This window comes from Mesoplodon densirostris, chromosome 9, assembly GCF_025265405.1.
Source record: "Mesoplodon densirostris isolate mMesDen1 chromosome 9, mMesDen1 primary haplotype, whole genome shotgun sequence".
NCBI classification, from domain to species: Eukaryota; Metazoa; Chordata; class Mammalia; order Artiodactyla; family Ziphiidae; genus Mesoplodon; species Mesoplodon densirostris.
The window spans coordinates 61,685,252-61,699,990 of NC_082669.1; the positions used below are offsets into that span (position 1 = coordinate 61,685,252).

At 36.1% G+C, this 14,739-nt stretch overlaps 1 protein-coding gene and 1 pseudogene across 2 annotated transcripts in view; both read left to right on the plus strand.

The window, feature by feature from the left end:
• STK31 (serine/threonine kinase 31) overlaps positions 1-4,094 on the plus strand; it is a 79,231-nt gene extending 75,137 nt beyond the window's left edge. For both annotated transcript variants that reach the window (XM_060108380.1, XM_060108381.1), the window contains one exon: positions 3,933-4,094. In XM_060108380.1, the coding sequence (XP_059964363.1) occupies positions 3,933-4,094 (162 nt within the window). The remainder of the gene's footprint in view (positions 1-3,932) is intronic.
• A 312-nt stretch (positions 4,095-4,406) lies between these two features.
• LOC132495782 (tubulin alpha chain-like 3) lies at positions 4,407-10,687 on the plus strand (annotated as a pseudogene).
• The last annotated feature ends 4,052 nt before the right edge of the window (positions 10,688-14,739 follow it).

Here is a 14,739-nt window from a genome sequence, read left to right on the forward strand (position 1 = left end):
CATTACTAGTGTGTAGAAAATAAACTGATTTCTGTATATTAATCCTGCATTTTTCAACTTTAATGAATTCCTTTATTAGTTCTAATAGTTTCTTGGTGGAGACTTTAGGGTTTTGTATATATAGTATTATGTCATTTGCAAATAGTGACAGTTTTATTTCTTCCCTTCCAATTTTTATGTCTTTTATTTCTTTTTCTTGTCTGATTACTATGAATAGGATTCCCAATACTATTGTAAATAAAAGTGGTGAGAGTGGTCATCCTTGTCTTGTTCCTGATTTTAGAAGAAAGGCTTTCAGCTTTTCACTACTGAGTATGATGTTAGCTGTGGATTTGTCATAAGTGGCATTTATTACATTGAGATATGCTCCCTCTGTACAAACTCTGATGAGAATTTTTATCCTGAATGGATGTTGAATTTTTGTCAAATGCCTTATCTGTGTCTGAGACGATCATGTGATTTTTATCTTTCCTTTTGTTAATCTGGTGTATCATAATGATTGATTTGTAAATATTGAACTGTCCTTGCATACCTGGAATAAATCCATCTTGACTACAGTATATGATCCTTTTAATATACTGTTGGATTTGGTTTGCTAGTATTTTATTGAGGATATTTGCATCTCTATTCATCAGAGAGATTGGCCTGTAATTTTCTTTTTTCATAGAGTGTTTGTCTGGTTTTGGTATCAAGGCAGTGGTGGCAATGAATTTGGGAGTGTTCCATCCTCTTCAAGTTTTTGGAATAGTTTGAGGACAGGTATTACCTCTTCTTTGTATGTTTGGTGGAATTCACCTGTGAAGCTGTCTGCTCCTGGATTTTTGTTATATGGGGAGTTTTTTAAATTACAGTTTCAGTTTCACTCCTTGTGATTAGTCTGTTCAGATTATCTATTTCTTTATGTTTCTAGATATTTGTCCATTTCTTCTAGTTGTCCAATTTACTGGCATAAAACTGTTTGTAGTATTCTGTTGTTTTTGTGTCTCTATGGTATTGGTTGTTATTTCTCCTCTTTCACTTCTCATTTTGTTTATTTGGGGCCTCTCCCTTTTCTTCTTCATGTACCTGGCTTAAGGTTTGTCAGTTTTGTTTATCTTTTCAAAAAACCATCCCTTGGTTTCATTAATTATTTTTAAATTTTATTTATTTCCTCTCCGATATTTATTATTTCCTTCCTTTACTGACTTTGAGCTTCATTTGTTCTTTTTCTAATTCCTTTAGATTGTAGGTTAGGTTGTTTGAGATTTTTCTTGTTACTTGAGGTAGGTCTTCATTGCTATAAGTGTCCCTCTTAGAACTGCTTTTGTTACATCCCATAGATTTTGGAAAGTTTTGTTTCCATTTTCATTTCTCTCAAGTTATTTTTTGATTTCCTCTTTTATTCCTTGGTTTTTTAGTAGCATGTTGTTTAGTCTGCATATATTTGTACTTTTCCCATTTTTTTTCTGTAATTTTTTTCTAGTTTCATTTGTGATTGGAAGAAATGCTACATATAATTTCTGTCCTCTTAAATTTGTTGAGACTTGTTTTGTGGCCTAGCATGTGATCTGTCCTGGAGAATGTTCCATGTGCATTTGAAAAGCATGTATTTTGGTGATTTTGGATGGAATGTTCTGGAGGTATGTATTAAGTCTAACTGATATATTGTATCATATAAGACCACTGTGGGCTTCTTGGTTTTCTGTTTGGATGATCTATCTGTCCATTGATGTAAGTGGGGTGTTAAAGTACCCTGTTGTTACTGTACTGTTGTCAGTTTCCCCCATTATGCATATTTGCCTTATATATTTAGGTGCTCCTGTGTGGAATGCATATATGTTAAGGAGTGTAATATCCTCTTTTTGTATTTATCCCTTTATCATTATATAATGCCTTTCTTTGTCTTTTGTCACAGAGTTTGTTTTAAAGTCTATTTTGTCTGATGTGAGAGTTACTACCACCAGTTTTTTGTTGTTTCCATTTGCATGAAATACCGTTTTTCCATCCACTTATTTTCAGTCTGTGTGCTTCTTTAGCTCCGAAGTGAGTTCTGTGTAAGCAGTATACAGATGGGGCTTAATTTTTATCCAATCAGCTACCCTGTGTCTTTGATTGGAGCATTTAGTCCATTGACACTTCAAATAATCATTGATAGGTATGTACTTATTGCCATTTTGTTACTTTTTTTCTAGTTACTTTTGAAGTTCTTTTCTTTTTCCATTGGGTCCATTTGTCCCAGTACGTTTTATTAAAAAGTTATCCCCTTCTTCCATTAGAAATGTCATATTTCTTATAATAAAATTTTATTTGTACAAAAGTGTATTTTTAGTTTTTCTGTTTTGTTCCATTGGTGTGTTTATTCGTATTCTTTTGCCATATTCCTTTAATTTATAGACTGTATGATGTCTTTTAATACTTGGAAAGGCTAGTTTCTTCCTTATTGATACTTTTTATCAGAACTTTCATGTCTGTTCTCACTTACCATTCTTATAAAAGATCTATACAGTTAACTTATCTAGTTCTAAGGGGGAAAAACTGATCGTATGTTATTGGAATCAGGTAACACTTATAAATTAACTTAAAAATTGGCTCATTACTGATGAGATCCTTTTTGTCCAAGAACATGATATGATTTTCTACTTGTTCTAAATCTATTTTTATGGCTTTCAAGAGTGTGTGCTATTTTTTTTCATTTAGATTTTGTAATTTTTAGTCAAGTTTATACTTACTAAAGGTATTATCTTTAAATATGTTTAAAAACATATTCTGTAGAACTCAGTATGGGCATTGGCATTCATTCAGTTAGCAGATGTATGCTGAATACCTGCAATATCACTGACACTGTGCTTGTTGTTGGGGATGAAGTGAGAAACTAAGATTTCTGGTCTTATGCATCTTAGAGTCTAATGAAGACACTACCAATAAATAGGTGATTTTTATTCAGTGTGAAATGTGCTCTGATTGGATTCATCATAGGGAGCAAGAAAAAAAGCATACTTTGGGAGGTGGAACTAGTGGAAGAGGAACATTAAAATGTTATTTACATGTGATAACATGAATAACTTTCTTTGAAATTGTGGTACATAAGAAAATCTGGCCTCCATAATAATGATGATAATGTGTTAGGGGTGGTAGAAATGTTTCAAGAGGAGATCATTTCATAAATGAAACCAGAAGCAGTTGACCAAGTAAAGGTTAGGCTACCCTTCCAGACAGAGGAGCTTCAGTGTAAAATTTTCATAGTGTCAAATTCTGACTAGTGCCCTAAAAAAGAAGGAAAATATACAGTTCTTTTTTTTGAATTTCACTTGTTTTTGATCAGTTTCAGTTGTGATTCTTTTCTTTTTCCTTTTACATTATTTCCCTGTAATTTGATTCCATTGTTTTAATACTGGATTAATCCCTTTCCAATAAAAACGAGTTGATTTTGGTAAAAATTTTTTAGAAACCTAAATAGGAAAAATTGATTTTAGCACTGTATCATTGATTAAAAGTATTTTTGAATTGGATACTTCTTACTTATTACATGAAAGTTTGATTGTTGATGAAGGTGCCAATTGGTTCAATCATAGTTTTGCATTATCTAGTAATGTTGGGAATAAGCCAGGCCCAGCAATTTTACCCCTATATATATTCTTAGAGAAATGTTTATACATGTGCATTCAGAAATATGTGCAAAAACATTCAGAGCAGCATTGGTCATAATAGGAAAATCTAGAAACAACCTAAATATTCTACCACATACAGCTTGGTATATGTATATATATATTATAGAGGAATACTATAGAGGCAGTGAAAATGAATTGCTGCAGCAACAGGAATCCATATGGATAAGTCTCAAACATATTACGTTGAATAAAAGAAGCAAATTGCAGGAAAATACAATGAAAGTTTGTCCTTTCATTCATTTGTTTTGATTTTATTTTTGTTTTGTAACATCTTTTTTCTTACAGGACGATAATGTCAAATCCCTCCTCTGTAGCTTGATCTATTGTAGAAGTTCAGTGACTGCTGAGCAAGTTTTCAATGCTGAATGTTTCTTGCTACCAAAGGGGAAATCAACTCCAAACTCAGAAAAAGATACTGAATATACCCCAAAAAAAGAGGAAGAATAATTAAAGGTAGAGAACTTGGTTAAAGATAAGGAAAAGACAAGATATGGTGAAGCCAACTTTGATTGATTAATATTCTTTTGTTGTTGCAGATGTTCCGTTTTAAAACTTTGTTTAGTTGGTTAAATAGAAAAAAATCTGGAAGTGTTCTGGAGCTAGTTGGATGTGTCTTTGGTGTTCCAGTTGTGAAAATAAAAGTTGTTTGGTTATGCAAAAAAATTGTATACTTTGAAATTTCATTTAACTAGAGTTGTTAAGGAAGGATTTTCTGTCTGTAGTTACTTTTTGAACTTTTTGAAATTGTATAGTCCGATTATGTTACTTGTAATAGAAAAGGTTATTAGATTGTTGGACAGCTCCTACACAGATTTTCAGTATGTAGGCCAGCTCATTATGAAGGGTAATACTTTTGTTTAACAGATGATAGTTGGCATATGCTTTATACCCAGTTTTGGGAATATAAAGATAAGTTAAACGTGGTCCTTACACTTAAAAAGCACATAAATCTATTGAGAAAGTTAGAGATCTAAACAGATCTTCATAATACAGTATAGAATATCTAATGATAGTTCTGGACAGAGCTTTTATGTGATTACACAGGAGGGATACTCATCTTATGGAAGAGGGGTGTCATGGAAAGCTTTCTGGAGGAGATACTACCTTAGTTAAATCATAAAGGATGAGTAGTAAAGGTGAAGGACAATCACGATTATCTTACTAGCAGAGAAAGCATGATGAAAGCACTGAAGGGAGAAACAGTTTGTGTGTTTAATAGGGAATAGTCATATAGGTAGGTGAGGGCTTTATATGAAGTAATAAAATGCTCATACCTTATAATTTTATAGGAAATGTGGAGCCACTGAAGAATTTTAAACAGCTTTAGCTCCCTCAAAATCTGTCTTATACCTACTACCAGGATAATAGGTAGAGAGACTGATCAGAAGGATATTATGATAAAGTAGGTGAGCAGCGATGAAAATAAGATCTACAGAGGAGAAAGAAACAGTGATGAAACATATGGGTCCAATTTATGAAATAGGCAGTTCTGTTGGACTTGGTGATTGAAGCGTATGTAGACTAAAGTAATATGTTAGAGTCTCTAGATGCCTATTCAAAATCTAGTCTTTCTTTCTTCCTTAGTAGTAGATAGCAGTTTTATTCGGGGTGGCAGTGTACTTGGTTAAAAGACTACATTTACCATCTTCTCTATTAGTTGAAGCTTTTTGACTAAATTTTTGCAAATAAGGCTCCTTAAAAGGAGCTGACTTAGCTTGGAGATGTGCCCTTTCACCTTACCCCTTTCCTATTGCCTAGAAGTTAACATGGTGGTTAGAATTTGAACAGTCTCCTTGGATCATGAGGTGACCTTGAGGAAACTCATGAAACTAAGATGATGGAGCAGCAAGTTAGAAGGAGCTGATGTTCCTAATAATTCTGGAGCCTTTGTACTAGTCTCAAAATTTCATGTTATTTGAGAGAATAAACCCTTACATCAGAGTGTGGTCCCTATATCAGCAGCCTCAGTATCACCTGGAGGCTTATTTGAAATGCAGGTTCTCAGCTCCACTCCAGATTTTTTAAATGAGAATCTCTGGGGTTGGGTGGAGCCTGGCAATCTGTGTTTTAACAAGCACTGTTAAGTCATTGTAATACATACTAAGGAGAACTGTTGCCACACATTCAAGCTATTGTTCCATTTTGGGTTTCTTGTTTTATAGTAGAACTTAATTCTACCTGATTAATAAAGACACAGCAGTTAGGTTTAAAACAAACTTGGATAATTTAAAGGGGCAAAGAATAGATCACTTTACTTATACTCACTATTTTAAATAAAGAATTAGATTATCATTTTCCAAATGTGTTCTGCTGAATGAACACTAGTCCCTTGGGATGTTCATTACAAAAAGAATTCTGTGATTAGTTGTTTGGAAAATAATGAATCCTAAATTGGAGATTGATCATGCATATTAGAGGGTAAAGTTTCTAAAATGTTTTCCAGAAAAGAAACCTGTTTAGTTTTATTTAGCCAGCATATACCAAAATTGACAATGAGACCCCCTTTTTTTTCACAAAATACCTAGCAACTTCTCTCTTGTGAAACTAGAGTTTCAGATTTTGTGGCATACCAAGTTAGATAGTACTTATTTTTATTTCTTGTTTTAAAATGGCAAGTGTTAATGTGTGGCAGAAAGAGACAAATTCATGTGTCTCTTCAATGCCACAGGTGTTTCTTGAGATATGTGTATATCTGTGTAAGGGCAATACAGAGGCAAAAAAATGTGTTCACGGCCCTGTGGGCAGTCTGAGAATAATGCAGTATGTAATAAGCTACAAGAACGAAATGTATGTCATCACAAAGAAAAGGAAGGGAAGAGAGGAATAATGAGGTTGGGGGATAGCTGTTTGACTCATTTTAGAGATGCAGTAGTATTCTGCTTACTTGGAACTGGAAAAAGGTATTCCATACAAAGGAAATTAAGAAAGCTCAAAAGGTAGATTTGGGAAAGGGCAAGAATTTGGCTGGAGTATAGGATATTCATGGGGTAGCTGAGAAGAAAAGCTTAGGAAGGTATTTTTGGGGGCAGACCATAGAAGGTCGTGAGTTGCTTATAAGAGATGGGACTCTATTATAAACTTATGAGCAGCTGAATCACACAGTCATGTTTATTTTAGAATAAAATAGCGAACTAGAGAGGATGATTTGGGAAATAATGGAAATAAAGAAAAGTCAAGGATGGCATATTTCATTAAAGTAATTGAGGCAAAGAAAACATCTTGTTTTAGACGAAAGTATTGAAAAGGAGAGAATTAAGAGTATAAACTGTTCCTCAAAAGAAATTTATGGGGAACCTCTGGTCCATTTCATAGATTTCATAGTATCAGTGCTAAGTCATTTCAGTGTATATTTAAATGTCAGTATTTGTTAAGTTTCCTTTTAGCATCTCTCTTTTAACTCAACAAATGACATGCTTTATCATTTCTTAGTTGTTAGTATAACCATATCTTCTGCCATCAAAACTACATGTGGAAGCAGTTCTGGAATGTAAGGACCTCTGAAGATCTACTCCTCCATAAAAGCAACAAGAACACTGGCAAAAACTGTCAAATGAAGCTAAGTTGCACATGAAAAGAATACAGACTTCACAGAATTAGTCCAGGAAAGTCACTAAGCAAACATCATCATCGTCATCAATAACAACTAGCAATAACAATCTCTGTGTTGGTGGGCGGGGGGAATATGATTTTCAAAGTTGGAGATTGCTACGTTTAAAATGTCCAGTTTTGTACAAAAAAAAAAAAAAAGTGAGGCATGAAACAGGAAAGTATGGTCTGTATGCAAGGAAAAAAAGCAACCAGTAAAAACTGTCCCAGAGGAAGCTAGATGTCGGACTTTAAGTTCACGAAGACTTTATATCAACTATTAAAATATGTTCAAAGAACTAAAGGAAATCATTTCTAAGAATTAAAGGAAAGTGTGAGAATAATGTTTAACCAAATAGAGAATGCCAGTAGAGAGATAGAAATTATAAGAAAGAACCAAATATAAATTGGGGAGCTGAAAAGTACAACAGCCGGAATAAAAAATTCATGAAAGGGGCTCAACAGAAGATTTGAGTTAACAAAAGAAAAGATCGGTGAACTTAAAGGTAGGTCAATTTAGGGGCTTCCCTGTTGGTGCAGTGGTTGAGGGTCCGCCTGCCGATGCGGGGGACGCGGGTTCGTGCCCCGGTCTGGGGGGATCCCACGTGCCGCGGAGTGGCTGGGCCTGTGGGCCGTGGCCACTGGGCCTGCGCATCTGGAGCCTGTGCTCTGCAGCGGGGGAGGCCACAGCAGTGAGAGGCCCGCGTACTGCAAAAAAAAAAAAAAAAAAAAGGTCAATTTAAGTCATCTAGACTGAGGAACAGAAAGAAAAAAGAGTGAAGAAAAATGAAGAGACTAAGAGGCCTATGAGACACCATCAAACATACCAACAGCATAATGGGAGTCTTAGAAGGAGAGAAGGAAAAGGGACAGAAAGAATATTGAAGAAATAATGGCTGAAAAATTTCCAAATTTGACAAAAAACATAAATCTACATAATCAAGAAGCTCATCAAATTCCAAGTAGGATAAACTCAAAGAGACTGACAACTAGACACATCATAATCAAACTACTTAAAGCTAAAACCAAGGACAGAATCTTGAAAGTAGCAAGAGAGAAATGATTTACTGATTACAAGCATCCTCAATAAGAGCAACATCTGATTTTTCGTCAGAAATAAATGGAGGCTAGAATTCAGTTGGATGATGTATTCAAAGCATTAAAAAAAAGCCTTGTCAAACAAGAATTGTATATCCAGCAAAAATGAAGGAGATATTAAGATTTAGATTTATGATGTTAAGCCATTCCTAGATAAACAGAATTTGTTACTAGAACATCTGCCCCACAAAAACAAAAAAAGGGGTCTTTCAGGCTGAAATGAAAGCACACTAGATGGTAACTTCAGTTCACACACAAAAACAAAGAGCACTGGTTAAGGAAAATACATGGGTAAATATAAAACACAGTATTAATGTATTTTTGTTTGTAACTCTTTTCTTCTATCTGATTTAAAAGAAAACTGCATAAAGCATTAATTATAAGACTGTGTTAATGACCTTATGATGTGGAAAGATGTAATTTTTCTGACAAAGGAGAGGGGAGAAAATGGAGGTATATTGGAGCAAAGTTTTTGTTTGCTATTGAAATTAAGTTGGTATTAATCCAAACTAGATTGATTTAAGTTAAGATTTTAATTGTAATAACTGGTACAACCATTAAGAAAATCAGAAGTATGGTTCTTTAAGAAAATCAGAAGTATTGTAGAGGAAACAACAAAGGAATGGTACACTAGAAATACCTAACAATAAAGAAGACAGGGCCTCCCTGGTGGCGCAGTGGTTGAGAGTCCGCCTGCCGATGCAGGGGATACGGGTTCGTGCCCCGGTCTGGGAGGATCCCGCATGCCGCGGAGCAGCTGGGCCCGTGAGCCATGGCCGCTGGGCCTGCGCGTCCGGAGCCTGTGCTCCGCAACGGGAGAGGCCACAACAGTGAGAGGCCCGCATACCGCAAAAAGAAAAAAAAAAAAAGGAAAAAAAAAGTAAAGAAGACAGTGGTGGAGATACAGAGAAAAAAGATACAAGACATACAGAAAACAAACAGCAAAATGAAAGCTGTAAATCTGCTATAGTAATTACATTAAGTACAAGTGTATTAAATTTTCCAGTCAAAAGATAGAAACTGGAAAAATATATTTTAAAATATGATCAAATTACGTGCTGTCTATAAGAGATGCAGTTTTAGTGTCATAACCAAAGAGTGGTGTTGACACCTTCAGATCAGCATGAGGGAGTGAGTATCTTTCCATTCATATTGGCCAAGCTGACATCTAGAGTGTGAGCACGTGCTGGAAACTCTGTTGCCTAGAGTATGGAATTCAGTCAGATGGCGTCATTCTTGGCAGAAAAAAGGATCAGTAGGAAAATGCTAAAATAGAGCATATGAATGCATCTTTTGTGAGACAAGAGCTGGGAATCATGTGCCCAGAGCACTCTTCCCAACCTAGAACCAACTGTTAGAGATGGGATTCATACAGGGAAGTACCAGTCACTCTTTTACCCAGAGCAGCATGTTAGCAGAAAGGAGGGTAGTGGGAACAACTATGTCTGAGGTCACTATGGGGTCAGAGATTGTCTGCCTTTGACTAGAGAGCATCAGAAAGCTGACAGAAATGTTTCTGACTTTCTGAAGCTTTGGAGGAAGCGTTGAATCAGGATTTCATTTCTTAATAGAGTGGCTCATGATAGAATGTAGTAGGAAGACTAAATAGAGTTATCTGTATATTCAGCCTTCAGTATCTTCACTGCTATAGAGCCTTACAGCTCTATTTTTAGAGCACACAGACTGTAGCTGCATGGTAGACAATGAAGCCATCTGTGACATATGCCATCACATGCTTGGTGTGTAATGCTACCTCTTCTGTTAGCATTAATAGGCTGACAGGTGTTCTGTTACTGCTTGCTTCTGGTTTGAAGGGCCTTTGAATGGGTACCTAATTGAATTCCAGAACAAATTAGTACCTTATATGAGAATATATTTCCCTATGACAACCCTTGCCCCCATCATCTCTGCTGACAGAACCTACCAGGAGCAACTCTCCATTTCAGACATCACTACTGCTTGCTTTGAGTTCTCCAACCAGCTGGGTAAGTGTGATCCTCAACTTGGGAAGTACATGGCCTGATAACTGCTATACAAAGGGGATGTTGTCCCCAAGGGTGTGAATGCAACAGTTGCAGCCATAAAGTCAAGGAACTCTGTTCAGTTTATAGATTGGCTTCCAAACGGTTTCAAGGTCGCCATCAACAATCAGCCATCCGTGGTGATGCCAGGAGTTAAACTTGGCTGAAGTGCAGAAGGCTATCTGCATGCTGAGCAGCAGCACAGCAATTGTGAAGGCCTTAACCCTACTAGACCACAGGTTTGACCACATGTATGCCAAGAGGGCATTTCTACATTGGTATATCAGAAGAGGTGTGGGAGTTCTCAGACACCAGGGGAAGATTTGGCAGCCTTAGAGAAGGATTGTAAGTAAGTGGGGTAAAGTTTCTGATGCAAATATGATTGGTTATAAAAATGAATAAGCTAAAGTGTTATGCTTTCTTTTTAAGACATTATACAGATAGTAGGTAGAATTTCCTTGATTAGAAGAAAAAATAAATTAGGCAAGACCCTAAGTTTCACACTATATCACATGGCTCAATATTAACAATGAGCACATATTTCCTTGTCTATCATTGATATTCAGCACTACTACCTGTGACCCTTCTGTGACCCTTGGAGTCCTTTGAACTACTGGATCACTTTGTGTGTGTGTGTGTGAAAAGGAGAGAGAGAGAATGGAAACTTGGCTTTATCCTTTGCTTTTTTAATCAAGAGACTGTGAAATCCTGTGCAACATTTATATGTTTCCTTTCCTGTACATGAGGTAGAAAACTGCACATATAGTTTATTAATGTCATTTCCATATATATATAAAATATATGCAGTATGTGTTACATTGATTAAAGAATTAGAATTTTTTTTAAAGACCCAGTTTAGTTTCAAAGATACAAATAGATTAAGAGTAGAGAGATAGAAAAGGTATACCATGCAAACAGTACCCAAAAGAACTGTAGTACCTACACTAATATCAGACAAAATAGTCTTTGGCAAAAATTATTAGTAAAGATAAAAAATATTTTGTAATGGAAAAAAATCAATACATCACAAAGATGTGTGCATATATACATCTAACAACAGAGTCCTAAATATATAAAGCAAAACTTGACAGAATTGAAGAGAGAAATAGACAATTCAGCAATAACAATTGGAGATTTTGTTACCTCAGGTTTAATAGTGGATTGAATAACTAGGCAGAAGATAAACAAATAGAAGAAATGAATAGCACTATAAATTAAAGGCCAACTTTAAAACACTGTACCCCAAAAGAGCAGAATGTATGTTCTTCTCAGGTGTACATGGAACATTCTACAGGATGGACTATATATGAAATCATAAAGCAAGTCTTAAAACAGTTTAGAAGGATTTAAATCATAAGTTTTCTAATCACAGTGGAATGAAATTAGGAATCAATAACAAGGAGATTTAGAAAATTCACAAATATATGGAAATTAAAAAAAAACACTTCTAAATAACCGAGGGATCAAAGAAAGAAATAGAAAATTAGAAAATACTTTGAGGTGAAGGAAAATGAAAACACAACATACCAAATCTTACAGGATGTAGCTAAAGCAGAGCTTAGAGGGAAATCTATAGCTGTAAATGCTTATATTAGTAAAGGAATAAGATGTCAATCACTAACCTAACACAGCCTTAGTTTCTATCTAGTTAAGAAATGATAAAATGATGAGCAAACTAAACCAAAAGCAAGCAGAAGAAAGCAAATAGTGAAGATTAAAACAAATAAATGAAATAAAGAACATAAAAACAATAGGGAAAATTGAGACCAAAAGTCAGTTCTCTGAAAACTTCAACAAAATTGAGAAAAACTTCAGCTAGATGGACCAAGAAAAAAAAAAGACTCCAGTTATGAAAATCAGTAATTAAAGAAGGGACTTCACTACAGACCTTAGAGAAGTAAAAAAGATTGTAAGGAAGCACTTATACCAACAAATAGATAACGCAGATGAAATGAACAATTCCTAGGAAGACACAAACCTGAAAAACTGGCACAAGAAGAAGAAAATCTGAATAGACCTATAAAGGGAAAGAATTAGTAAATCAGAAAATTCTTACCAAGGAAAGCCCAAACTAAGTGACTGAATGGTGAATTCTACCAGACAAAGATATCACACACAAAAAAAATCTATAGATCAATATCTCTTATGAATATAGATGCAAAATTTCTCAACAAAATACTAGCAGACTAAATGTAGCAACATATACACCATGAACAACAGGGATTTATCTCGAGAATGCAAGGCCGGTTTAATATTTGAAAATCAATCAGTGTAATATACTATATTAATAGAATAAAAACAAAAAGCTTATCTTTTCATAATAGATGCAGAAAAAGCATTTGACTATATCCAATACCCCTTTTATGATAAAAACACTTAAACTAATAATGAAGAGTTTACTCAACCTGATAAATAGTATCATTAATAACTCATCGCTAGGGCTTCCCTGGTGGTGCAGTGGTTAAGAATCTGCCTGCCAATGCAGAGGACACAAGTTCGAGCCTTGGGCTGGGAAGATCCCACGTGCTGCAGAACAACTAAGCCCGTACGCCACAACTACTGAGCCTGTCCTCTAGAGCCCGCGAGCCACGACTACTGAAGCTGGCGTACTTAGAGCCTGTGCTCCGCAACAAGAGAAGCCACCGCAATGAGACGCCTGCACACCACAACAAAGAGTAGCCCCCACTCACCACAACTAGAGAAAGCCTGCCTGCAGCGACAAAGACACAGCACAGCCAAAACAAAAAACAAACCAAAAAAACCCTCATAGCTAACATCATACTTAATGGTAAAAGACTGGATGATTTCTCCTAAGATAAGGAACAAGTCAAGGCCTCTGCTCCTGCCACTTCTCTTCGACATTGTACTATTGGTTTTAGCTAGGACAATTAGACAAGAAAAAGAAATAAAAGGCATCCAGATGGAAAGAAAGGTGTAATACTATTTCTGTTCGCAGATGACTTGGTCTTGTCCACAGAGAACCTTAAGAAATCCATTTTGAAACTTTTAGAAGTAATCAGTTCATCATGGTTGCAGATACAAGGTCATTACATAAAAATAAATTACATTTCTATAGCCTAGAAATTTTTATAACAATTTTGTATACAATATCATAAAAAATAATTAGGAGTAAATTTAACAAAAGAAGTGTAAGACTTGTATACTGAAACTACAAACATTAGTGAAAGAAAGTAAAGAAAACCTAAATAAACTCAATGATATATTAATGTATCGGAAGACTTAATATTGTTAAGTTGGTAATACTTAATTATCTAGAGATTCAACATAGTCTCTATAAAAATCTTTGCTTCTGTTTTTACAGAAATTAACAAGCTGATCCTAAAATTCATGTGGAAATGGAATGGACCCAGAATAGCCAAAACAGTACTGAAAAAGGAGAATAGGAGGAATCACACTCCTAATTTCCAGCTTACTATAAAGCAGTAATAATCAAGACTGTGGATGCTGGAATAAGGATAGATATGTAGATCCATGGAATAGGATTGAGAGTTTCTATCTATCTATCTATCTGTCTATCTATTTATCTATTTATTTATGGCTGCATTGGGTCTTCATTGCTGCACAAGGCCTCTCTCTAGTTGCAGTGAGTGGGGGCCACTCCTCGTTGCGGTATGTGGGCTTCTCACTGCGTTGGCCTCCCCCGCTGCGGAGCACAGGCTCTAGGCACGTGGGCTCAGCAGTTGTAGCCTGTGGGCTCTAGAGCACAGGCTCAGCAACTGTGGCACATGGGCTTTGCTGCTCTGCAGCATGCAGGATCCTCCCGGACCATGGGTTGAACCCATGACCCCGCGCTGGCAGACGTATTCTCAACCACTGTGCCACCAGGGAAGCCCAGGAGAGTTTCCATTAAATTACAATATTTTGTGCTTCAAAAGACACTATTGAGGGCTTCCCTGGTGGCGCAGTGGTTGAGAGTCCTCCTGCCGGTGTGGGGGACACGGGTTCGTGCCCCGGTCCAGGAAGATCCCACAGGCCGCGGAGCGGCTGGGACCGTGAGCCATGGCCGCTGAGCCTGCGCATCTGGAGCCTGTGCTCCGCAAAGGGAGAGGCCACGATGGTGAGAGGCCCACGTACCGCAAAAAAAAAAGAGAAAGAAAAAAGACACTATTGAGAAAGTGAAACGACAACCCACAAAATGGGAGAAATATTTTCAAATCATGTATCTGCTAAAGGTCTTGTAGTTAGTGTGAGAACTCCTACAACTGAATAATAAAAAGACAAACCAATTAAAAATGGGCAAAGGCTCTGAACGGATATTTCGCCTAAGAAGATATACAAATGGCCAATAAGTACATGAGAAAATGTTCAACATCATTAGTCATTAAGGAAATGCAAATCAAACTACGAGATACAACTTCATACCCACT